This window comes from Abramis brama, assembly GCF_963993115.1.
Source record: "Abramis brama genome assembly, chromosome: 1".
Classification (NCBI taxonomy): Eukaryota; Metazoa; Chordata; class Actinopteri; order Cypriniformes; family Leuciscidae; genus Abramis; species Abramis brama.
The window spans coordinates 76857143-76884861 of record NC_139963.1 but is presented as its reverse complement, the minus strand read 5'-3'; the positions used below and the strand labels follow the sequence as shown (position 1 = coordinate 76884861).

At 38.7% G+C, this 27719-nt stretch overlaps 3 protein-coding genes across 5 annotated transcripts in view; 2 read left to right on the top strand and 1 right to left on the bottom strand.

Moving 5' to 3' along the window:
* Positions 1–1199, bottom strand: part of rrp7a (ribosomal RNA processing 7 homolog A) — a 5625-nt gene extending 4426 nt beyond the window's left edge. Inside the window, exons 1-2 of one of the 2 annotated variants that reach the window (XM_084115085.1) lie at positions 993–1103; positions 681–829 (exon numbers count right to left, since the gene is read on the bottom strand). In XM_084115085.1, coding sequence (XP_083971211.1) covers positions 681–829; positions 993–1044 — 201 coding nt within the window. In that variant the 5' untranslated portion in view covers positions 1045–1103. Of the gene's footprint in view, positions 1–680; positions 830–992 lie in introns of both variants that reach the window. The other variant, XM_084115086.1, reaches the window with a different exon arrangement.
* LOC311089569 (uncharacterized protein) overlaps positions 1–12342 on the top strand; it is a 406125-nt gene extending 393783 nt beyond the window's left edge. Inside the window, exons 6-7 of one of the 2 annotated variants that reach the window (XM_084124307.1) lie at positions 9272–9449; positions 9489–12342. In XM_084124307.1, coding sequence (XP_083980433.1) covers positions 9272–9327 — 56 coding nt within the window. In that variant the 3' untranslated portion in view covers positions 9328–9449; positions 9489–12342. Of the gene's footprint in view, positions 1–9085; positions 9161–9271 lie in introns of those variants that run through there. The other variant, XR_014607716.1, reaches the window with a different exon arrangement.
* LOC311097842 (uncharacterized protein) lies at positions 6804–8661 on the top strand (the record flags this gene model as incomplete). Its single annotated transcript, XM_084137790.1, has 4 exons — positions 6804–6920; positions 7309–7623; positions 7721–8071; positions 8534–8661. Exons 1-4 carry the CDS (start codon positions 6860–6862, stop codon positions 8659–8661), a joined length of 855 nt encoding a protein of 284 aa, XP_083993916.1. The 5' UTR covers positions 6804–6859.
* Positions 12343–27719: the final 15377 nt, after the last annotated feature.

Genomic DNA, 27719 nt, shown 5'->3' with positions numbered 1-27719 from the left:
AAGACACAAATTCATCTAAGCAAATGCCTGCCTATCTCTGCCGATTTCGGAGTCTCAGACTCCCAAATTAATCCATTCTGCAACTTTTAAATACATAATTAATTTTTTAAAAACGAAATTATAGGCTTAAGTGCAGGATCCGAAAGTTGGTCGTTTTGTCGCTATGGTTACACACACACAACACACACACACCGTTTGGCGGTGCACTCAAAGTCATCTGTCAGTTGTGCAGTTACCCAAAATCTCCTGAATGAAGATAAAACCCATCATGTCACTGTGACATGTGTGACACAAAAACAATGTGTTTTTTAAATCAAGTGATCAAAGTGCTCGTTGCCGCTGCGATCAGTGGCGCGGATACAGTGTTTTCTCGTGTGGCACGCGCACACACCGCTCTGTCATCAATCCGGCTCGCGCTTCAATCCGTTCCGTTGTGGATAATAATGTTGCATTATCGAACGTTGTGTCGTCGTGGATATTGTAATATTGTATTTCTAAATCCCCCGACCACTATGTCGGTCTGAGACAGCGAGACCTAGACAAGACCGAGAGGTCCGAGACCAAGACAAGACCAAGACCAAAGACCGTCAAGGCCGTGACAAGACCGAGACCACGTAAAAGTGGTCTCGAGACATACATCACTAGTGTGTGTGTGTGTGTGTGTGTGTGTGTGTGTGTACCTGTGTGCAGTAGGGCGGCACGTTGAGCACGAACAGTGTTCGCTCCTGCGGTCTGTGTGTGTTGGACTCGGATCGGACGCGATGCTCTTTCACACACAGCTGATGAAGAGCAGCATGAGCATCATCCTCACTGAACCTCAGCGACAGCACTGTCACACATACACACACACACACACATCACTAAAACACTAGAATTAATCAGTCAAGCCTAAGCCTAACCGAAGCTCATCATGCAGCCTGGACTGTTATCATCATCACGAGCGAATATACGCATGTTATTACATTTATAAACGTTAATGAACTAATTGTTACCAGTAAAGCCTCCGGGAATGACCCACGCTTGTTGCTCTCCGGACGGCGCCATCTTCGTTTACACGAGTCACCGGAAACAGAGACGCAATGGCTGCTGGGAACTGTAGTTCCACTGAGGAATTGCGCTGAATGTGAACATGTCTTCTTCTTCTTCTTCTTCTTCTTTAGGGTTGATCGGCAGCTTGCATCCATCAGCGTTGCACTACCCTTTAGTTTCCCTGTCCCACTGATGTCGGCATTCTCTAATGGCTTCTTTCCATATTACACTCCTGTTAAACATCTCATTATATTTACTTGTTTACATTTGTCTTCTACATTCGTAATATGTTCTGCCCATGTTAACCTTGTGTCAAATTGTACCCCTTAAAAACCGGAATGTTTTAACTCTCTCTAAATTACTTGCATATAGTTTTATATTAATATTTTGCCTGATTTTCTTCCCTGTAAAAAACATCACTTTAGTTTTCTCTATAGAAGATGTAACACCCCACTTTATCCCCCACTTCTCAACCTGCTGGATCCCTTCTTGTATTTTTTTTTACTACATGTTCTATATTTCTTCCTTTTTTCCAGTAAGAAAATTTCCTCTAATTCCCATATTATACGATTTAATCATTAATCCCACTCTCCATAGCATATCTTATGCTTTTTCTACATCAAAAAATACCGCCACTGCTGTCTCTTTATTTACTTGTGCTTTTCTTATGTTATCTTCCAAACACAATATTGTACCTCTTCTAAACCCACTTTGACATTCAACCACCATACCTCTTTTTTCCATAATATACATTAGCCTCTCATTTATCATTCGTTCCATTAATTCACAGACATGAGATGTTAGAGTAATAGGTCTATAACGTGTTGGTTTACTAGCTTCTTTCCCAGGTTTTCTTATCGGGACAATAATTGCCTCCTTCCAGCTCTTTGGCAGTTTCCCGTCCTCCCACACTTTATTGTACAGCATCAACAACTTACTCTTCCCCTCCTCGCTTAACTGTTTCAACATACTATAAAAAATGTCATCTTTTCCTGGGGCAGTCTTCCCAGTTTCGGCCATTGCTCTATCTAACTCTCCCATGTTAAATAGCACATTTTGCTCATCCTGAACTTTTCCCATCTTCGTAAGTGCCTCTACATTTTCAGATGTAGTTTTCTCTCTTCCTCTCTTCCCTTCTTCAGATAAATTAGCTGTGCACATTGACAAATGTATTTGCTAACATTTCAGCCTTCTCTTTATTCGTCACTGCAAGGCAGGACTGTAAGTACAATACTGGATAATGATCACTTCCTACTGTCCCGTCTTTATAGACTCTTCAATCACATATCGCTGCCATGCTACTGGACACCAGTGTGAGGTCAAGTGCAGATTCCTTCCCAGTACTAACCTCTATCCTTGTTTTACTTTCATCATTTAAACATACTAAGTTTTCCTCATCCAATAACTCTTCAATTCTTTGTCCATTACTATCCATCTTCTCACTACCCCACAATGCATTATGCGCATTGAAATCCCCACACCATACAATATTATTATTGTCTTGCCCCTCATATATAATGGTACATGCACTTTTACAAGTTGATTGTACTGAAATGTGTGTTGGCAGTGCCTGTACACAACCATCATAAAATGATAAAAATCCATCCAGTGGATCCATCCATCTTCTTATATGTTTTCCCCCGTCTCAAATCAAGCCGTTCGTTTTTGTGACGTCACACGGTCAGATGCCCCTCCCACGATTGTTGATTGACAGCAGCATTTCAACACAGACCCGCCCTCGCTCATGAGTGAGCTGTCAATCATAGTCCGCACGGTCATTGTTGATACGCTGGAGCTCTGTCTATGAGCAGAATGGCGTCTCAGTGATTGTGGTGTTCTCGGGTGTAATAACGAACACAGCATCATGTTGATGTTCCTAAATCCGAACCGCTGAAGACGCAGTGGCTGAGTTTGTTTTCGAAGGGAATATTCCCCTCGATCAACGTCAATGCTTTCATGTTTGCGCGAATCATTTCACACACCAGAGACTGCTTTACAAACGAGGGTCAGTATAAAGCTGGTTTTGCTAAGAAACTGCCTTTCTGAAAAAAGGATCGGTACCAACTATTCGTGTTCCTGCTGCACCTCCAGAAGAACTGAAGTGAGTGTAACGTTTTATTAACCTTTATATTAATCTTTATATTAATCTTTGCAAATCGCTTGCTGCACGCTTCACGATGAATGCGGCTGTTTACACTCAGGGTACATTACGGCATGTTTTCTATGTACGACGTTCTCAATATAATTCATAATCCCACGTTTATAATGAACAACGCGTTATGGTTATTGTGTTATTGTGTTACGGTGTACGCCCACAGAACAGAGGGGCGGGGTCAGCACAGCTCATTATCATTTAAAGACACATGCACTTAAACGGCGTGCTGAAAACAGAGCTGTTTTTGACCAGGTAAAATTAGTGTTTTCTTACAATACTAATGAGAATTTTTAATTCAAGTGTATTACAGACTTTTAATTTAGACCCTAAAGAATCATATTAGCTTGCACAAAAATGACATTATATGACCCCTTTAATTGTTATATCTTATATCCCAGATGTTCTTTGTTTCGTGAATGAACAATCTGTTTCTGTTATAGTTGATGCTAACTATGTGCAATGTGAAAGCCTTTGTTGTGCTTATGCAAACATGTAATTGACTCTGTACATTTAGGATTCTGTATTTTGTATTTTTACAGTTTTACGTTATTCCTTTGGCAGCAGTAAACCGTGGAAACAGTCCCTGTGTCTGTCTTTAAGAGGTGTTATATCTAACTGCATACTCAAGCAAGGCGTTTGAGGTAAAGGGCAGAACATCTTCTCTTCCCATTTTTCCTTCTTTTCTTGATGATCTTCCCTTGTCACCCTTTTTATACTTTCTCCGCTCTGATTCTTCTTTTCCTGTTCAGTACACTTTCCATATTCATGATCCCCACTACATCTAGCACACCTTCTCTTTCCTTTACATACATTAGCCATGTGCCCAAATTCCTGACAATTATCTCATTGGTTTAGGTACATATTCCCTTACGCTGTATCTCATAAATCCATAATATACCTCTTTACTATGTTTTATGGTGTATAATTTTAAACACCTTCTACCTTATATTGTTAATTCTCAGGTTAGGTAAAGTAAGTCGAATTCGTTCTAAATAATAAGTATATAAATTTCCATACTTACAACTCAGTCGAAAGACTGCTCCGTGGTTTAGTTCAGCTCAACTCTTTATACAGCAGAGACTCACGGCAGACTGGTTCTTTTATACTGATTATAAGTAATTTTATTATTTCCAAATTAATAGGTTTACATAATACATAAAATAAATCAAAAACAAAGCATAAACTGAGCAGTTCACAAGCTTCAACAGCGGGTGTCAGGCTAGGACAGTTGAACTGAGGAGAGGCTGCCAGGGAATTTACAGCGTCTGACCTTGACATATTACACTGTACTTTTTATACTTCATATCACACCCCCTTATCACATATTCAATCACTTATAGACACTTTATCCAATCCAAAATCTTGATCTATTGTTAACTCTTTCAGTTCTTCCAAGACCTTCTTATAAAGAGCCCTCCTCTCCTTTGTTCTTCTCCTCCTGGCTCGGATGCTTTGTCGTCTTCTACGCTTAGTCTGTAAAGGAACAGGTAATACATGCCATTTCTACTTCACTAAGATATATGCTTTCTATTACCTAATTTATTACTACCTACTGTAGGTTATTCTTTCATTTGATTAAATGCTTAAACATTGCATATAGTATAGTCATTTCTTTCATGCATTATCACAGTAAAAACCTTTATAAAGCAAGTTGCAGTGTTTTTCTTATACAACACTTTCTCTTGCAAAGTTACTATCGTGGTTAATAACATATATAAGCTTCTACATACAGTATAAGGCATTAGTTATTCCAGAATAAATTGCATATATATTTTTACATCAGTTTCTAATCTTATTAGTGTGTCTAAGGTGGATCTACCTGGTCGAAAACCATACTGATCCGAGCTGTTAATCCTTTGCTTTCTAACACGTAATAAAGTCGATTAACGATTTGAATGTGAAAATGTCGTCAATAGTTGAATATGATATGGAAAGTTTCTGTTCTGCTCTAAAAGTACTAAAAATATCATTACAATGTTTACATGGTACAATAACTGGTAGGTTACTGTTTTTATTATTGTTTGACACAAATTTTCAATAAATTTACTGTGATTTGAATCCGATTTTGATTCAATATCGATTAATTTCGATAAATATTAGGTACAGATACATGTTCATTATTCTCAAGAAAAAAAATATATCTCACCTAATGCTGTATATATATAATGCCCTGTCAGCTTTTATTATTATTAAAGGTTAAAAATAACAACTCAAATTAAATTTAATAGGGTTTTATTATAATGTTATAATATTTTGCGAGAAATGCGTGAGAAACTGGATGTGTGTTGTGAGAGCGAGTGAAAAGTGTCGATTGCCTGATTCTCAGCATTGGCAGCCCTGCATGAAGTCAAATTAATTTCCATAACACACCACTGAGGATATTTGTTCTGCATGATATTAGCATTGACCAGCAGGTGTCGCTGTGTGCATTCAAAACCTGGAGAAATCAACCACTTTTAGGCCCTGTCCCAAATGGCACACTCCGGACTTGTGGACTTCCTCAGAGTCCGCACTTTGGTGACGTCATGTAGTGCAGACCTATAGGGCCCTTGGCGCGAGTCCACGAGGGCGCATTGAGAGGTATTTTTGGGACAGACTCGATCGGCACGCCGGAAATAACGGCCTGGTTGTTGTTGGACAGGAGAAATCACATTTTTGCGCTCCGACGTCTCATCTCCATGTCAACTACACATCCTAATTTTACAGTTCTATATTTTGATATTGTGCATATCACCTGGGCATTAAACAATAGATATATCATGCTTATTTAAATGATGTATACAGTTGTACATAATAATAGGCTACATAATGTTCCATTTGAACTAAGATTACAATTTTAAAACATAATTTAAACATAATTTTTTCAATTTACAGGTGTCAATATTCATACTATGTTTACATATGACTCAGTAAAGCCCTGACATTCGGTACTATTTATTTAATGAATCATAACACGATCGTATTATTAAACACGCTATTATTATGTTTGAGACATCAACCACTGGTCGATGACAATAATGTTTGTATAAACTGTAGGTAACAACTGGTAAAATGTACATTTAGGTCATAAAAACCGTAATATTTTCTTCTCAGCCATGTCAACAATTATCCGTCAGTGAAATCTCCTCCCATCTGTAGTCTGATTGGCCTTTCGCAAGGATTCCTGGGTAGTTAAAGTGCGTGGAGCCTGCTTCTATGCGGGCTTCGCGGAAGACCGCTTCAAGGGTACAAAGGGGGCGCTGCTGAGCACACTTCAGAGCGGTAAAATGCTGAATGGGACGGCCTACGGACTCGTAGACTCAGCGAGCACGCGCAATTCAAGTCCACGAGACCGAAAGTCCGCATGAAGTGCGCCATTTGGGACAGGGCCTTACACATATCAGGCTGGAAAGCTTTAAAGCTTCATGAAGCTTCATCTCACCATCACTACCTTCAGGTTCACTTAGCTCAACAGTTATACGCTATATTAGCAATAATGATTATTTTGGGAGACATGGATGAGCTTTGATTGGTGGTTCCCATCATGCACTGCAACATTAGGCTTTATGTTTATTTCACCAGTGATGGTTGGTTGGTCAGATGAGAGGAAGTGAATAACCACAGGAGGAGCTGATGATGTTTAAAGGAGGAGCTGTAACTATATATAATGAAGAGCAAGACTGACAGAAACAGAAAATGGCTGATAAGTGTGATCTGTGTCTGCTGGGACTGATCATTCTCTCTTCACTTCTCACAGGTAAAGAAATCTGTATTTTCTCTAAAGACATTTAGTGGAATTAGTCTGGAAAGAGTTAATTTGAACATGCTCAGTTTATTCTTGCACACATTCACGTTGTGATCTCAGAGTTGTGTATTGATACACACAGATCATACTGTATTATTCCTGATACTGGACATAGTGTCACTCAAACATCTGATGATGAAGAATTATCTTCATATTAAGAGTGTGTCAGTGATTTGAACAGCTCTCTGATAAAGACTAATAGTTTATTCTGGAGAGTGTGTTGTTTGCTTTAAGTCAGGAAAAATACTATGATTTAAAACTTCTGCTTTTTATGCTGGTGTGTTTTATGTTTCATTATTAATATATATCATAATGATCACTGAGATATACTGTGTTTCAGGAACCAGTGGAGATGGTGATGTGTTCATCAGTTCTGGTGAAAATGTCTCTCTGTCCTGTAATAAAGCTCTTTCTGGCTGCAAATCAACTACATGGACCTACTATTACACCTTCATTGATTCAGGAGTTGAAGTGATTACTGGAGGGATAAAGAATAAAGACACAGAGAGACATGAGAGACTGAGTCTGGAGTCTGACTGCTCTCTGAACATCAAGAACGTCACAGGAGAAGATTATGGATTATACAGATGCGAACAAAATGTGAATTATAGACCACAAGGACCTGTTGCTTATGTTTTTCTGCATGTTCTTCATGGTAAGTTTATGATTATGTGGTCAATTTAAAAAGGGCAGATTCTCCCTTTAAACTCAGATGATGATTGAAGAGTCTGTGATTTGTGTCTTGTGTTCAGTTTCAGTGTCTCCATCTTCATCATCTCCATCATCATCTTCATCCTCACAGACTGAGATCAGTCCAGGCCGCTCTGTGACTCTCTCCTGTCAGTTGTATTCAGTTGCTGGACTCTCCTGTGATGATTGGGTCAGTTCTGAGGGAGTTGATCTGTTGTGGATGAATCAGGCTGGTGTTGATCTGAAGACAGACTCCAGATATCAGATATTATCATCATCAGCTCTAGATCGCTGTCTCATCCTCACTCTGACTACAACACTCCTGAATGAAGATGACAACAGAGAGTGGAGATGTCAGCTTACTCGCAGAAATCAGCTCGAGACCTCAGTCAGATACACTGTCAAGTATTCAGGTGAGAAAACACTCTTTTCTGACAGATTTGTGAAAACTTCCACAGATTGGCTCTACTCTTTCTGATGGCTTCATATGTTTTGGAGTTGTAAAATATTAGTGGTCAAAGTCATAAACTGCATAACAACCCTTATAATCCCCAATATTGGCCTCCTACATGGGTCATACATGATATATTGCATAAATCAGACGAGTGTATTAAAGCCTAGTATGACCCATGTAGGAGGTCGGGTTTAGGAATTATAAGGCTTATGTCCTTCATTCAAGCTGAAGGTTTATTTGCAGAAGCTCAACTGTGTTTCACTCTCATATAAACCAGGAATAAATTATACAGTAACACAGTAATACAGTAATACAGTAATACAGTACAGTCTCTTCTCAACTACTGCCACTGTAAACTGTGATGATGAACACAAACTGCATGTCATGATCGATATGAACATATGATGTTAATGTCCTACAGGTGATGCGTCTGAACATTCATCTTCTGCAGCTCCAGTCGCTTCACCAACACTGATTCCAGTCAGAAGCTCAAACTCTGAGAAGACATCAAGCCGAACTACAGCAGCAGCTCCTACACAAGGTTCATGATCACATGATCACTGTATAAATAGATTTATTTTTGGTGAATGGCGATAGTCATTCTTCTCCTGACAGCTTGAGAGTGAAGTAAGAAGATAATAGATGACAGACTCGTGCACATATTCATCATTTCTGTGATGTGAAGCTCCAGTATTATGTGATGATGATGTTGTGTATATGTGGCATTATGTGTTGAACTGAACTAACAGACGTGATCCACAGATCCAGCTGATACAGCATCAGAAACTGGAGTCAGTGTGACTGCTGGATCATTATACAGAGGTACGACACGTTCATTTATACTGACAGCTTTATAACATTAAACTATCAGTCAGTCTGTAAATGCTTCATCAATAACTGTTGATAGTTGAATACCCTTGACTTCAGTCATGTACAGTTTCTCTTCTTCCTCTCATGTTTCCTGCAGTGATTGTGATTATTGTTGAGATCGCAGTGTTTGCTGCTCCTACTGTGATTCTTCTTCAGATCATCTGTGCAAGAAGAGCTGGTGAGTTTTGAGCCGCACACAATCTGATGATTCACACTCATCTGATCTGGAACAATCTGCAATCATGATAAAAACACATACGAGAGGTCAGTCAATGCTTTTATTTTGCAGGGAGGAAGGACTCGAAGCACCCAGAGGAAATAGAGATGCCGACAATATTAGAATAAAATACTGACGAGTTTAGAGCCAATCTGCAGCTATATTTACAATAGCAAAAACTTACAGAGGATTGTTCATTGTTTTATTTTCTTCTTCTCAGAAAACAGAGAGAAAACTCTGAGCACTTACTGTATAATATAATTATATAAAAGTAATATAATACTTATAGTGACATAATCAAGTTTAGATTAAAATGTTTTTTTTTTACATATAAAAAGCCATATTTATTTTCATTTATATGGATGTTATGGATATATTTGCCTACAGTGTTGAAAGTCATTCTCTTGCGCTTCATATGTAAACTGCTTTAAATATAATATTAATACAGTAATGGACAGACTCAGACTGTATAATCTCTCTCTGTTCTGTGTGATGGAGCTGATTTGAGGATTCTTGGATCTTGTCTGTTCATTCCTGTTTTTAGCATCTTTTTTCATTTTGAATGATTGCTATAATTTTCTTAATAAAACCTCTGCAGTTGTGTTTAATAAGTCTCCTTTCCTGAGATGTTTGTTCCCCTTCATGAGCTCGTAATGTATCGTAATATAGAATAGTAAGTGTGAGTATTAATGGGTCGAGTGTTGATGAAATATATGCGTTTTCAGCCGTTTCTTGAAGATGGCTAAAGCTTCATCAGCTCAGGTTGAGTTCGGCAGGTCGTTCCTCCAGCAGGAACAGTCCAGGTGAAGGTCTGTGAAAGTGATTCTGTGTCTCTTTGAGATGATGCACCACAAGACACCGTTCACCTGCAGAACACAAGCTTCTGGAGACACATCGGTCTGGAGTAGTGAGTTTAGGTGTAGAGGAGCAGAGCCAGTGGTTGTTCTGTAGTCAAGTCATTGAGAGCATTACAATAGTCCAGGAAACTGCTAAAATAAAGAAGGGAGACTAACAGCAGAAATACTCTCATGTGCAAAATATATCCTTCAGAGCTAATATCCATCGTTCAGAGCAGGTGTGTGTTCTCAGACATGTTTCACACACACGTTACACAAACCTTCTCTGTGGGATTGTGTAACTAAACAGTAACTCTAGCAGGGTTTCAGCACTCAGTTGTTCAGATGAGAGCAAGTTACACAACCACAGGAGGAGCTGATGAAATCTTTAACTAGATACAACAAACTGTGTTGGTGCTTCGAAGCTTTTGACACAGTGTTCAACTTTGCCATTTGATGGTGGATTCGAGCTGCCTGAGATGATGATGCCTCTGCTTGCTCACTGGTTAGCCAGATCACTGAAGCACATTCACCTGTCAGCAGCTTCACAGGCATTATCCTGGTTGCCAAACCCAAGTGTCTTAAATCTAGGCTCCAGCAATGTGGCCAGTGCAAGCACACGGATGGATTGAACATTACATGTACTGCTGAAGAGCCATCCCTAGGAATGAAGCAGATGTATTTCTTGCCAGGGCTGTTTTTTCTGCCACCTTGTGCTGAATCATCCTAATGATTGGGATGATCTTTGAAGCTGACACTCTCTTCTCCTCAGAGAGCTCTTTAGTGTTATGCTTGAAGGGTGCCAGTACTTCAAGGCTTTCAGAAATTGTCAAAATCAGCACTTGAAAGTGTCATGATGTCGCTTGACAAACTAGCCAAAGCAGCACCAACAGGCTCTCTGAGGTCAATGAGTGTTTGCAGCAGATCATGCGTGCCACCTGGTGTCCACTTCATGGAGAAGCTTCAGGGGCTGGCTGCCCATCCTTTCTTGGGCAAGGATTAGCTTTTCAGTGGCCTTAGTGCTGCTCCTGAAAAGAGTCACCAGTCTCCTGGCTCTGCTCCAACACGTCGGGCCCTATTTTAACGATCTGAAACGCAAGTGTCAAAGCGCAAAGCGCAAGTAACTTTGTGGGCGGGTCTTGGCGCTGTTGCTATTTTCCCAGCGGGATAAATGACTCTTGCGCCAGGCGCAAATCTAAAATGGGTTGGTCTGAAGTAGCTTCATTATTCATAGGTGTGGTTTGGGCGTAACGTGAAATAAACCAATCAGAGCGTCATCTCACATTCCCTTTAAGAGCAGACGCGCTTTGTTCTAAAGCGGATTCCTATTATAACGGCGGATTTGCCAGACGCGCCAGGAGTGGTTCACAGCCAAGGAGAGCAACGCTCTCGTCAGGGACGTTGGGGATGGAGAAACCCACCCAAATTAACTTCGGTTAAAAAGGTGTATGATAATATGGGTAAATGTGTAAGCTAGATGTATGCTTTTATAATAAATTGTCTATCTATCTATCTATCTATCTATCTATCTATCTATCTATCATAATAATGTATGATTTGCAAAAATGAAAACTGCTGCTTCTGTGTAGATGAGAGAATCAAAGTGTATGCGCGTTGTGCACACGCTACATTGATTAGGGCCAAGCATGCGCCCTTAAAATAGCATATGAATAACATGCGCAACGCGCCACTGACTTTAAACTATTTTTTCCTGGTTAGTGGCGCAATTGTTTTCTAAACCTGCAAAATAGCATGAAGGAACGTTTGCGCCGGAACACGCCTCCTTTTTTGCGCTGAACCGCCCAGGGAGCGCAAGTTCATTCCCTAGTTTAGCGACGTGCTTCTGTGGAGGGAAAAGCGTGCTTTGCGCGGGTGCAAAATAGGAATGATACATGCGTCAGTGTACAAAGTCAATTGCGCTGGGTGCAAGATAGGGCCCGTCATGTTCTTCAACTGCCCTCTGAACAATGAGGTTGAAGGTATAAACAAATCAAGGAAGATGGCGTAGTCCCATCTTCTGAATTCCTGACACCATGTCAGTAACCATTAAACGACTCTGTAACCGTCGCTGCAATGGTCTCATATGCAGCAAACCCAGTCGGCAGCTGCCATCAGACCCAAGAGTCTCTGAGGCGTTTTCAGGGTGACCGCTCTGCCCTTCACAAAAGAGGCCAGTGTATCGTTAATGGACTGGATACTCTGTTCTGATGAGCTCGAGAGTCCAAAATCATACCCAGAAAATCTATCTGGAAACTATCTACAGTGAGGAAAATAAGTATTTGAACACCCTGCTAGTTTGCAAGTTCTCCCACTTAGAAATCATGGAGGGGTCTGAAATTGTCATCGTAGGTGCATGTCCACTGTGAGAGACATAATCAAAAAAAAAAAAAAAAATCCAGAAATCACAATGTATGATTTTTTAACTATTTATTTGTATGATACAGCTGCAAATAAGTATTTGAACACCTGAGAAAATCAATGTTAATATTTGGTACAGTAGCCTTTGTTTGCAATTACAGAGGTCAAACGTTTCCTGTAGTTTTTCACCAGGTTTGCACACACTGCAGGAGGGATTTTGGCCCACTCCTCCACACAGATCTTCTCTAGATCAGTCAGGTTTCTGGGCTGTCGCTGAGAAACACAGAGTTTGAGCTCCCTCCAAAGATTCTCTATTGGGTTTAGGTCTGGAGACTGGCTAGGCCACGCCAGAACCTTGATATGCTTCTTACAGAGCCACTCCTTGGTTATCCTGGCTGTGTGCTTCGGGTCATTGTCATGTTGGAAGACCCAGCCTCGACCCATCTTCAATGCTCTAACTGAGGGAAGGAGGTTGTTCCCCAAAATCTCGCAATACATGGCCCCGGTCATCCTCTCCTTAATACAGTGCAGTCGCCCTGTCCCATGTGCAGAAAAACACCCCCAAAGCATGATGCTACCACCCCCATGCTTCACAGTAGGGATGGTGTTCTTGGGATGGTACTCATCATTCTTCTTCCTCCAAACACGTTTAGTGGAATTATGACCAAAAAGTTCTATTTTGGTCTCATCTGACCACATGACTTTCTCCCATGACTCCTCTGGATCATCCAAATGGTCATTGGCAAACTTAAGACGGGCCTTGACATGTGCTGGTTTAAGCAGGGGAACCTTCCGTGCCATGCATGATTTCAAACCATGACGTCTTAGTGTATTACCAACAGTAACCTTGGAAACGGTGGTCCCAGCTCTTTTCAGGTAATTGACCAGCTCCTCCCGTGTAGTTCTGGGCTGATTTCTCACCTTTCTTAGGATCATTGAGACCCCACGAGGTGAGATCTTGCATGGAGCCCCAGTCCGAGGGAGATTGACAGTCATGTTTAGCTTCTTCCATTTTCTAATGATTGCTCCAACAGTGGACCTTTTTTCACCAAGCTGCTTGGCAATTTCCCCGTAGCCCTTTCCAGCCTTGTGGAGGTGTACAATTTTGTCTCTAGTGTCTTTGGACAGCTCTTTGGTCTTGGCCATGTTAGTAGTTGGATTCTTACTGATTGTATGGGGTGGACAGGTGTCTTTATGCAGCTAACGACCTCAAACAGGTGCATCTAATTTAGGATAATAAATGGAGTGGAGGTGGACATTTTAAAGGCAGACTAACAGGTCTTTGAGGGTCAGAATTCTAGCTGATAGACAGGTGTTCAAATACTTATTTGCAGCTGTATCATACAAATAAATAGTTAAAAAATCATATATTGTGATTTCTGGATTTTTTTTTTAGATTATGTCTCTCACAGTGGACATGCACCTACGATGACAATTTCAGACCCCTCCATGATTTCCAAGTGGGAGAACTTGCAAAATAGCAGGGTGTTCAAATACTTATTTTCCTCACTGTATATACGAAAATCTGGAATTTCATTTGAAATGTGGTGTGCTTTTTATTTTGATCTATTCTTATTTTCAACCACTCTTAGTTTCAAGTATTTACTTTTTTATCTAGCCTTTGTTGAAAACTGCAGTATTATTATTTTTGTCTTGAACAATGATTCAATTAAAATTGATTGTGAATACAAAACCAAATGAGTGAAAAATATGTTACTGTCTGACACATTCTGAGTGCAGTGTGAACAACTAAATCCTCTGCTGAATGCATATTTACAAACAATTACATTATATAATGTACAAAATACATTATATGGATTATGTTTTAAAACCAATACCATCATTATTCCATGGTATAATAAAAAAGAATGCATTCATATCTGAAAACTACATGTCTTATTGTACAGTGCCAAGATAGTGTTTATATTCCAGTAATGAACAATGTGACTAACACTTTTTGCTGTCTTACAGTGGGACTGTCTTACTGTGTGTGTGTGTGTGTGTGTGTGTGTGTGTGTGTGTGTGTGTGTGTGTGTGTGTAAAGTTGATGCCTTGTATGACAGTTACAGAGACTGATCGAAATGTTGTGTTTCAGTATATCATATATCAGTTCTGCTTTATTCTTGTGTTCTGTTTCTGTTACTGCTTTGTACAGCACATTGTCTTTCTGTTTTCTGTGCTTGATGACTGGACTCATAAAATGTTTTGAAATATGAAAAATATATACAGTATATATATATATACACTGTAACTAAATGCATTTAATTATATGTTTACTGCTGAGAAATACAGATGAAGCCACTTGATAATTGGGAAATGTAGTCAAGAATTTCCCTCTGTTATGAAATCACCCATTCATTGCAAAACTTCTGTTATTGCTCTGAGAGATCTCATCATCGCTATGGAAAACCCGTCTTTGCTACACTTTTAAAAACAATAAATTGCAGAATTTAGCAAATTATGATTCCTTTCCATGGAGTCCCACCCTTTGCACACACACTGGTATTCCTATCACTATGGGGACTCTCCATAGACGTAATTAGGAAATTAGTCGATCTCAGAATGCGAATGAACTGACTCTGAATATTAGTATTGTTTCTTATATGAGGATCCTTTTTCAAATACAAGGTCAATATTGATTTTCACTAACGACAAAACAACAAATTATCCGTGAATTTATTTTGAACTAAGCTTTAGGAGCTTTCCATCTTTACTCTCCTCCCTGTTACGGAGATCGATTATTTTTGACTGACAAAATGCCGGCGGACGGAAACACAGTGAGTTGTTCAAAACCTTTCTTTTTAGTAAACTCTGTGTACACACAAGAGCAGAATGAGTGGTGGCAACTTCCCATGGTACATGTAAAAAAAAAGTTATACTGGTAATGAGGGACATGTGATTATTTTAATGAATTGAACAGTAAATTCTGAACTATCAGCCATTTCAACTGAAAGATGAAGTCTATAATACTAACGTTGGATTAGACATCTTTAAAGTATAATAGTTTTCTCTGTTTTTAGCATTGTGTGTGAAAGTATGTTTGTTAGTGTGTGTGTGTGTGTGTGTGTGTGTGAGAGAGAGAGAGAGAGAGAGAGTACGTTTGAGTGTGTATGCGTTAGGGCTGCACGATTCTTGCTAAAATGTGAATCACGATTTTTCTCCATGGGAATTGAGATCACGATTCTCTTACACGATTCTCATTTTTTCAACCAAAATTTATTGCAATCAAGTACAAAAAAAACAAAAAAAAAACAAAGGACATTCAGTATAATAAAGTGCAGGAGTAACAAAAAAAATTCTCTTTTCTTTATTTTAGACCCCTTAAAGTGAATAATTTTAAAGCTTTATGTTGTTGAACATACATCTACTGTGTTTACGGGAATACTCGACTTGGCATTTTGAAATATCTCTGTTTATTTGGCCGTTTAGGTGTGCAACTGGAGACAACAGCTGTGTCCCAATGTGAAGGCTGCATCCTTCGAAGGCCGCGGAGTTCAAATGATGCAGCCTATGCGTCCTCCGAAGGACGCACCATGTAGCCTCCGTAGGATTTCCTAATTGTGCAGCCAGGTGTTCCCGATTACCGCTCCAGGCGCCAAGCAACAGTGCGAGAGTATGCTGCCATCCTGATAATTCATTTTATATAATTGAGTAAACAGCTATGGAGCCAGAATTGGCTATAGTCATTTTTATGTTTTATATTTTACTGGAGGACATGGTAAGGATGTTTCAGGTCATGTACTTTCGGCTTAGCCGAAGATTCAAATGTTCATTTATATCTTACCTTGATGCGATTTTGTAGGCTAGTGTATTCTTTTTATTATGCACATAAATGGACCATGGTAAATATATTTACAAAGGTTTTCAACCGTATTTGAATATAAAACCCAGTTGAATATAAAAAGTCCAGTGCGAATGTTACTCCCGCTCGTCATCGGCAGCTGTCAGTCACAGTTGCTAGGCGACAAGAACAGTCCTACGTAGGCTAGACCGGTCCGAGCGCTTCAGATGCTCCCTTTGAAATGGGACGGAGCTGTAGTTAGCAACAATTTGTTAATATTGTGACAATAGGCCTACATTTTGTTACTTTAATTTTCAAAATAACCAGTGGTGGTATGTAAGGAACTACATACTTCGTTAATACTCTAAGTAATTTTCCCACACAGGACAGCAACACTACAAAATTGTTATTTTACAATATGATGCATTGTTTTACATTAAACACAAAAGTATATAGTTTAAATGTATCAACCTTGAAAATATTCAAAAGTAAAATGCAACATATGCAGTAATATAAAAGCAGAACCATCATAAAAACCCTGACAAGTTTTTTTTTTTTTTTTTTTTGCAGAATTCCTTTACTTTTACTCTTGATACCTTAAGTACATTAGAGTATGCAAGATAATTTTGCTTAACTAAGGTTTGAAATATATGACTAGTAGTTTTTCCCCAATGCGGTATTAGTGGTTATTAAAAGTACTTTAGTGTAATAAAGTATCTCAATATTTATTCCATGAGTCAGCCCTGCAAACCTGTTGGTAGACAACTCAGTGGATAGTGAAAATATCTAATATAGTGATGTCCCACCAGCAGGAGGCCTTACCAGGGTCTCTATTGTGGAGCCCATCCCAGTCCAGCAGCACACCAGGGTCTCCCTGCTCAGCTCAATAAAAGTCTACATCATTTTTTCTTATTTTATGTACTGTAAATTTAAATGTTTATGTTGATTTTGAGATGTTTAACATATGTTGTAAATAGTTGGGGGAAAAAGGTATAGAAGAATTTGTTTCATGCAGAAATTATGACTGTCATTACAAAAATAAACAATGTCCAGAGCAATGAATTCTCTTTTATTTACACATTTAAAGTTGCATAAAAATAAATAAATGTACAGATTTTTTTTTCCTTTTAAAAAATATAAGTGAAAAAAGTTAAACAAGAATATATATATATATATATATTATATATATATATATATATATATTTCTCAATCATTCTTTCAAGAAGAGAAAACAGCCTGTCCATCCTCTCCTGTGCTCTCCTGGCCTCTGCAGTCCCATGTCTTCTCTAATCAAGTCCAAATACTCGTCCTCTCTGTCTCGCCGCCTTCGTGCTGCTGCTGCCCCTGGCTCCTCCTCTTCTTGGTCACACACTGCTGAACTTGACCCTGGTCTGTCCTCAGGGATTAAAGCAATGAGGACAGGGGGGTGGTGCAATGCCTCTGTCCCAACATCTCATCCATGAGGACAAACCAGGGCCAAGTTTCAGCAGTGGGTTTCCCACTCACTCCCTCTCCTGTCCCAGGACACTTGCAATCCTAAGGCAGAGCAAATTAACCATGGCTTGTTAACAACAACAGCACAATACATTTCAGCAAAGATGTGTGTATTAATTTTCTTAAAATATGTATATTATTTTGTGCCTGTATGGGAGTTACGTTCCCCAGACCCATTTTTCCTGAATTGTTCTAAAAAAGCAGAAAAGGGTACTTAACACAGGGGTGCAATCTTAAGTGCATTGTTAACACTGCAAAATATGACACATCAAGACATGCAAAATATACTTGATATTTCTGTATACTCAAATTTGGTTAAAAACACATAGCTTGCATGACAGCACTACAAAAACACATAAAAGTGAAACCCCATTGCGTTATCTACTGCTTTTTTTATTGTTTTAGGCTTTATAGGGTGAGTGATATTTCTTATAATACACAAGTGAGATAGACTAGTGCAGATATTACAAATAGGTCGTTAAACTAATAACGTTATTACCACAAGTTTTGCCTAAAACTAACTGACAAATGAAGCCACGCAATGGTGACGAAGGAGTTAAGATGAAGTTTATTATAAACTTTAACTCTGGTTTCGCTAGCTATTTGAGTAAATGAAAACATAATACTTACATTTAAATTTGAATTTGCTGTCCACCACCGATCTCTAGTCTCGGCCACCTGTAAAAATAAATAAATAAATGCTGTCGTCAACGGTGCGCAATGACTTATGGGGTAGGATAGGGTAGGATAGGCCGCTAAGTGTCCATTTATTGTATCCTTTCTTTCACAGGGAAACGAAGGGCGCATTTGGCGTCGCTTTTGAATCAGGGTAGCCTTCGTCGCGGCGCGATGACGCAACCGTCCTTCGAATACGGCCTTCCAAGGATGCAGCCTTTGAATTGGGACGTCCTTCGTCACGCCGCTGTGACGCAATCGGCCTTCAAATACGGCCTTTGGAGGATGCAGCCTTCACATTGGGGCACAGCTAATGACTGCTTGTCCGTGTTTCGCTCGGAGCGCACGCACAGCATCCTGTCAGTATAATTCAGTTCTCTTTCGCGACTTATCGCGCTTTTAATATTTCTTTTCAATATAAAGCACATTCTGCTCTTTTCTTTCTCTTTCATTCATGATTTGTTATTAATAACTTTAAACAGAATCATCAACTGAAATCTGCGCGGATTATCAAAAGTACGACACATTTATAGGACATAAAATTGTCTCTGCGGCAAAAGTGAAAGTAAAAGCACAGCAAAGCACCCGTTTCAATAAAAGGATATATTAAAGTTTATATAGCCTACTTTTACATTTTCGCTGCTGTTCTATTGGCTTGAATCCCAGCGCAGGAGCTGTAGGTTACAATTTACCACAGAAACGTAAGTGGTTGATTGCTGTGGTGACTCGTGACACTCGCGAACAGCACTGAACACGCACTTTTGCCGGTACAACTTGAATATTATTATTATTATCATAAACTTTTCATTAACTTAGGTAGAACAACAAGGGAATTGTAATTGGCTGCTTTTTCTGCAGAGAGAGACGATCTCTGTTGATGTTCCTCAGCCATCACAACCATATTTTGTTATTGTGTGAGTGTGACCAATAACGCGTGAATGCAGCATGATCTGAATGAAGGGAAATACATGGAAGTGAATCGCCATCATTAAGAAATGAGATCGCATTTATGTTTGAATCGAGATCGTGATTTTTTTATTTATTAATCGTGCAGCCCTAGTATGCGTGTATATCTGTGTGTGTGCATGATAATGTGTGTGTAAGCATATTAATGGAGTAATCATGGAAAAATGGCCTTGCTGTAGTGGAGATTACTGGTAGAAAAACACTTTCAAAATAAAATAATTTGATTCCTTAATTTATTCATTTTGATCAAAACGATATGGATTCCAGGATATTTTGATTACCAAACAATAAAACAATGCATTTTGGGAAAAAATCCAGGAAATACTGAGCCTCAAAAGAAATGATGCCTAGTCTGTAAGATACAGTATACTACACTCACTGGGCCTGTACCCTCAAGGGTATACCCTTGGCATAGGGTACATATTTGTACCCTTATGATTTGTACCTTAACAAATACCTTTATTTTTTAAATCCAGCACAAAATTAAATGAGGTTTTATTAACAAAGTTCGGGTGGAGCACGTTCAGATAATTAACACAAGTGGAGAGCACTCAGCAATCAATGGTAAGAGGTATATATACACTCAGCAGTCTCACCTCAGTCCATTGACAGTTTTGCAGCACCCCCCCCCCCCCCCCCCCCCCTCCAAATTCATGGACAGATGAGTTACCTCCATGTTATTTAACGGCAAAAAGAGCCGATCAGCAATATCCTCAGAAAAGTTCTGGATGTGTTGCGTGTATGTAGTGACGAGTTCGGAGTCACTGAAATACTCTGTATGTGTACATTTGTGACAGATCTCTGTGTGTCACAGGTGTCAAAAAATGCAAAAACTGACATTTGTGAAATAGTTGAAAGTCTGGTCAGCTATACCCTAGAGCAAAACATGATAGCCTGCCGCGATTTTCTATTCTGGTTAGACCATCTGTAAATATCGTTATTGTTTTACTTTATGTATGTAATGCCGGTCTATCATTTTCTTCACTACCTCAATGTATGAATGTGTACTCAAAAGTATAATGTTGAAATTTTTAAGGTCAAAAGTTCAAACCCATCAATAATAATTAATTAAAAAGCCATCAATCATTTTGACACAAGCTGGATCTTAATACTACTAATAAAACAATCAGGGCGCGCTTTCATGTTCTCCATGAACTGGAGCACGTCTCAAAAATAAACAGAAACACAGCGTAGGCTATAGGCTACTAGAAATGTATCTAAAACCATAAAATATATAAAATATATAATAAAACATATAAAATCTAAAATATATATATATATATATAAACCCCGTACACTTGAGATGCACAGAGATGATCAGATACAGGACATTTTTGATTACACACACTAGATGTGTTCAGAGATTTCCAGTATACCAGCAGTTGCTGATGTTGTAATGTTTAAATCCTGGTAAGCATGAGGCCAAGAAAGTTCAAAGTTCTTATAGATTTATTAAAATCCTAAAGCAATCCAACAGTGCCAGATGTTACATAATGGTCAGCATGTACAACACACTTCAACTCTTACTCTACACCTTTTATAGGTGACAACATGTGGACTACAGCGCCATCTCCTGACTAATACACAAACACTACATTCCCCCATTACTTAAAGGATTAGTTCTCATCAAAATGAAAATGTCCTGATCATACACTCACCCCAATGCCATCCAAGATGTTCATGTCTTTCTTTCTTCAGTGGAAAATATATATTTTTTAGGAAAACATTTCAGGATTTTTCTCCACACGATGGACTTCAACGGTCACCAAATTGTTGAAGTCCAAATCAATGCAGTTTCAAAGGGCTCTGAAGTGCTTCAAAGGGCTCTGCACGATCCCAGCTGAGGAATAGGGTCTGATCTAGCGAACATTCGCACATTCCATTCTTACGCACACACACTGCACACATTGCCGCATATTTAAAAAGTGCGGATTTCTTTCTTGTTTCTTTTTCTTTCTTACGCTTTTAAAGTTGAATTGTGGTTCGGTATAAAACACTTTATAATAACTGCACGCTATTAATCATTAGTTAAACATTAGTAAACAGTTAATTCATCATTTATAAAGCGTGGATAGACATTAATTATCAGTTTATAAATACAGCTATAAATGCTTTATTTTTTTTATTTATAAGCATATCTATAATGTGTTTAATAATTGTATTTTCTCAATTTTTAATGATCAATTTATCATTTCTAAATGAAGTATTGCATTATTTACTAACCGGTTATTTAGGAGTTGTTGTCAGTGGTTCATAAGATCACTTAGAAAGTGTAAGTAAACGATCAATAAACTATTTAAATGTACATTCATACATCTTAAATATTTCTATGTTCTGTATCACTGTGTTGTGTTTGTTTCCTTTTTCTGTTTAGAAGATAACAGTAAATTCTCCTTTGTAAAAGCTTTACAAGGCATAACTAGTCCTCACTTTAGATGAGCTCACAAAAAAAGTTAACTGACCACAACTAAATGCTTTATAACTGCCTGAATTAACCATTAATTATTGACACACTAAGTCAAGTCAAGTCAAGTCATCTTCATTTATATAGCGCTTTTAACAATGTAGATTGTTTCAAAGCAGCTTTACAGAGATAAACGTATAATTTATGGTAACAGAGATTGTTTTGGCTTTATAGCGGTTCTTTAGTAAAGTTATTTTCCAGCTAAGGTTAGTTATGATTGATTCGCTTCCGTCGCAACAATCATTTGTTATTAAATTAGGGGCCGCTAAGACGACACAATTCTCTCTACATAGACTTTAAACGCGAACCTGTGAGAAACGCCAGCAGTCGATTTTGATATTCTAGGTATTATCAACTGGCCGGAATTTTGAGATCGCAATAGACGTGACGGACTATAATGCGTTAAGAGCTCACTCAAGTACTGCGGAGCTAAACCATTTAGTGCTTTGTACGTGATCAGCAATATTTTAAAATTGATGCGATGTTTAATAGGGAGCCAGTGCAGTTTTGACAGAACCGGGCTAATATGGTCATACTTCCTGGTTCTGGTAAGAACTCGAGCTGCTGCGTTTTGAACTAGCTGTAGTTTGTTTATTAAGCGTGCAGGGCAACCACCCAGTAGAGCATTACAATAATCTAGCCTTGAGGTCATGAACGCATGAACTAATTGTTCCGCATTTGTCAATGAGAGCATATGACGTAATTTAGATATATTTTTAAGATGGAAAAATGCAGTTTTACAGATACTGGACACGTGACTTTCAAATGAAAGATTGGTATCAAAGAGCACACCCAGGTTCCTAACCGACGACGAAGACTTAACAGAGCAGCCATCAAGTGTTAGACAGTATTCTAGGTTATTACGTGAGGAAGTTTTTTGTCGAATAATTAGAAACTCTGTTTTTTCAGAATTTAGAAGTAGGAAATTACGAGTCATCCAGTTTTTTATATCCGCTATGCATTCCGTTAATTTTGTGAATTGGTAAGTTTCGGTTTTGAAGAAATATAGAGCTGAGTATCGTCGGCATAAAAGTGAAAGCTAATCCCATGTTTCCTAATGATATCTCCTAATGGTAGCATGTACAGAGTGAACAGCAGCGGTCCTAGTACTGAGCCTTGTGGTACGCCATACTGAACTTGTGATCGATGAGACATCTCTTCATTTATTGCTACAAACTGATAACGGTCAGATAAGTATGATTCCACTAATGCCAACATAATTTTCGAGTCTATTTAAAAGAATGTTGTGGTCGATAGTATCAAATGCAGCACTAAGATCGAGTAACACTAATAGAGAGACACAACCATGATCGGATGATAAGAGCAAATCATTTGTGACTCTAACGAGAGCAGTCTCAGTACTATGGTACGGTCTAAATCCTGACTGAAAATCCTCGCAGATATAATTTCTTTCAAGAAAGGAACACAGTTGTGAAGATACTGCTTTTTCTAATATCTTTGACAGAAAAGGTAGATTCGAGATCGGCCTGTAATTGACTAATTCTGAAGGATCAAGTTGCGTTTTTTTAACAAGCGGTTTAATCATAGCCAGCTTAAAGGTTTTTGGTACGTATCCTAGAGACAAAGATGAATTAATGATATTAAGAAGAGGATCTAGGACCTCTGGAAGTATTTCTTTCAGTAGCTTAGTCGGTATAGGGTCTAACATACATTGTAGATTTAGATGATTTAACGAGTTTAGTAAATTCTTCCTCTTCTATAGCAACGAACGAATCAAATTTTTCCTCCGGGAGACTACAATGCACTGCCTGATGCGATACTGTAGTAGACAGTTGCATAGTTATAATTTTCTCCCTGATATTATCAATCTTATAAGTGAAGAAGTTCATAAAGTCATTACTGCTGTGTTGCTTGGAAACTTCGGTGCTTGAAGCTTTCTTTTTCGTTAGTTTAGCCACCGTTTCAAATAAATACCTAGGATTATGTTTATTTTCTTCTAATAGGTTTGAAAAATAAGCAGATCTAGCAGCTTTTAAGGCCTCTCTGTAAGCAATCGAGCTCTCTTTCCATGAAATGCGAAATACCTCTAGTTTTGTTTTCTTCCAGTTGCGCTCCATTTTTCTGGCTGCTCTCTTAAGGGCCTGAGTGTGCTCGTTGTACCACGGCGTTGGATTATTTTCTTTAATCTTCTTTAAGCGCAACGGAGCAACTGTGTCTAAAGTGCTGGAAAAGAGAGAGTTAAAAGTTTCTGTTGCAATATCGAGTTCTTTTAAGCTATCTGGGATGCTGAGATGGTGAAACTGATCAGGAAGATTATTAATAAAGCAATCTTTAGTGGCAGAAGTGATAGGTCTAACATATTTGAAACACGGAGTCGGCTTTGAAGCCTTGGCTAAATGAAGTTTACACGAGACTAGATAATGATCTGAGATGTCATCGCTCTGCTGCAGAATTTCAACAGCATCAACATCTATTCCATGTGATAATATTAGATCTAGAGTATGATTACGACGATGAGTAGGTCCTGACACGTGTTGTCTAACTCCAATTGAGTTTACAATGTCTTTAAATGCCAATCCCAATGCATCTTTTTCATTATCGATGTGTATATTAAAATCACCAACAATTAGGACTTTATCTGCAGTCAATATTAATTCTGATAGAAAGTCCGCAAATTCTTTGATAAAATCTTTATGGTGCCCTGGTGGTCTGTATACAGTAGCCAGCATAAATCTCAAGCGTGATTTATCATTTATACTATATATTTTTACATTAAGTACTAACACTTCAAAAGAATTATATTTAAAACTTGATTTCTTAGTTTTTTTTTGAAAATATTACTATAAATTACAGCAACACCTCCCCCTTTGCGTTTCAGACAAGGTTCATGTTTATAACAGTAATCTTGCGGGGTGGACTCTAAGTAACTATTACTATATGTCTGAATAATAAGATGTATGAATGTACATTTAAATAGTTGATTTATGTAACCCAGGTCATTAACTCGGGTCACTAATATTAATATTTAGCATTATTTTATTTATATCGCTATAAAACTAACAGTAAGAAAAGAACATGAAGTAAAATGTATTTATTTTATTATAAATAATCCCAAAAGAAAGAAAAGGTTCCTGAACTGATTCCTGATTGGTGAGGTGAAAGGTTAGCCCCGCCCCCTGTTGGACAGTTTCCAGAAGATCGCGCACAAGCAGAAATGTAGAGAGATTGCGAACGACACGAGAGTGAGAGCAGATGCGATTGAGTGATTTGAGTGAGAACAAACTGTTTAATAATCCAGCAATAGATTATTAACAAGTTGAGAAGTAGATTTATGAGGTATTAATTCTTTAATACCTCATGCTTTAATACCTGAAAGCTCATGTTTGAGAAGAGTGCGATGTGAATATGAACGCGACGAGAAGAAAAGACACTGACGTGATAGGATCTGAACTAAATCTTTTTCTTTGAGAAAATACTTTTTTTTGTCTCTGATTTATATATCTCTTTGGTGAGTACCAATTTCTTCATAAGAGATGTATTTAGGTAATGTGGATACTGTTTTTGGACACTTAATGTCAAAAATACATTTGAAAAAGTGATGAGTGATATAAAAATTTTTTGAAAATGCTTTAAGTGTTTTCTAATACAATCTGTGAGTGCATATAGTTATGTTTAAATGTTTGAAAGATTATATTTGTTCTGTTGTGAAGTGTGTGCCATGCGCTGCTAGCTTTGCTAGCTCTGTACACAGACACTAGTGTGTTAATCAAGCACATGGTGACTAGCATGTATGTGTTGCCTATATCCAAATAATTGAAACAGACATTTTGGTCATTAGAAACTGTTTATTTGAATGAGTTACTGATGATTGTTTTGGCTTTGTTTTTGCAAGGCCAGGTTTTTTTCTTGTGTTTTATTTTTCTCTTTTGTGAGTGTCTGAAAAATTGCTGCTGTGATCCTGAATCCTGTCCTGGCTGTGGACTCTTATCCCGGGTTTGGACTGGCGAGCCATCCCATCGTTTCGTACCTGGAAACAGAGGAAAAGGAGTTGTGAGAAAAGGAGTTTTCTGATTGGGTAGGACAGAACTGCATACATTGAGTTTTTCAAGTTTTCCAGAATTTCCCTGAAGACAAAATTAATTTTATCAGAAGTTTACCAGAAGTTATCATATTTTTGTCAGCATTGCGATTCTCTTTGTACACATACACTCTTTAATGGACGTATGCACGTTTAAACACAATTTAAAGGGGTACTTCACCTCTGGGAAGATGAATGTGTATTTAAAATAGGTCATTTAAGTAGAAGAAATGTGAAGAAATTTTTGAATTTGGAGCTTTCTAGACTGAGAAAAGCCAGAAAAAGTATTTTTGGCTTATGTGGATGAAAGACGACAACTCCCAGAATGCACTTGCTTCGCTGCCTTAGGAGGCCACGCCTACCGGTTAGAGTGCGCAGATGAAAACAACAAAGCTAGCCTACGTGATGAGTTTGCGAGGGATTTAGAGATCGTCCAAAATGTCCGGGATTCGGCTTTTGCGTTCTACAGTCGCCATTCATCATGTTTACTGTGGCGAGCAGGACGAGGCTGACGGCCGCGGGAGAACAGCGTGAGGCCGGTGGTGTCATTACTAAGACGCGCCGGTCTCGCATCTCTAACGGAGGAGCGGGAATTTTTCTTAGCAATGTTAAAACGCACATCAACCGATCACTTGTTTAGCGTTCATGTAAACACTACATTCAAATTCACCAATCAGAATGAATTCAGTTAGATTGAAAGGTGTGCATGTAAACAATGAATGGCGACCGCAGAAAGCAAAAGCTGAATCCCGGACATTTTGAACGATCTCGCCCGCCGGACAAGTCCGGGAAAAGGAGGATGGTTACTTACTCAGCTTTCTCCTACTATTCAGCTTTCTCCACAGAACAAGAGCCTGCTAGCTTAGCTTCCAAAGAAAGACGGCTGACACTGTGTACATTCTGACTGAGTGAGATCCCACCCTGTATGGGCGGGCTGAAAACATGCGGAACAACGCCTTCTACTGGCTGTAGTCTTTAGCCTCTGTCCAGAAAATCCTCCGATGACGCAAAATGACGATTTTTGCGTCATCGGAGGATTTTTTCCAGACAAAAAATACATAAATCTCTTGTCTCAGGGGGATATGAGGGTGGAAAGCATGGTAATTCGAAAATACTACAGGTTTTCTACTAATACAAAGCTTAATGCTAAATCCTGAAGTAACCCTTTAAACAACGTAGGGCTATTATTCCATGCATTACTTCTAATTATATTAAGTTGCTCAAGCAAGTGGTAAAATATTTAACTATGTACTATGAACTATGTAAAATCACAAACATTTTAAATTAAAACTTAAAATTGACAGAAACAGCCGACTCTCATGCCTTTTCTTTTGCATTTAAATTTTAATAGGCTACAATACATCTTGCATGTCACAAAGAACTTGTTTTTCCACCTCCACGAATGAGACGAGTGTTGTTCATAATGTCGCCTTGTTGAGGTAAATTGTAGTTTTACTTGCTTTACCCTGGTCTTAAAGGGGGGGGTGAAACACTCAGTTTCAGTCAATCTCATGTTAATCTTGAGTACCTATAGAGTAGTATTGCATCCTTCGTGTCTCCAAAAAGACTTTAGTTTTATTATATTTATAAAAGAAAGATAGGCTGTACCGAGTCTTTCCGGAAAAAAAAAAACGAGCGGCTGGAGGCGTGCCGTGTGGGCGGTGCTAACAACACAGAGTCATTTGAAGCAGTTTGTCTATGAGTTTTACTCACCGCCTGTGGTTCCAACGCACGACCGTGAACCTTTATCGTTGGGACTGCTAAATCCGGCGTCGAACTGGGCCTTGTTTATAAAACAATCAATGTCGAAATGCAGGGAACAAACAAAGTCCTGTGACTGCAGCGAGCACAGCGCTGAGGTACTGCTTTCGGTCCTTAGGACCGTATAAGGAAATTCCGCCCCATCT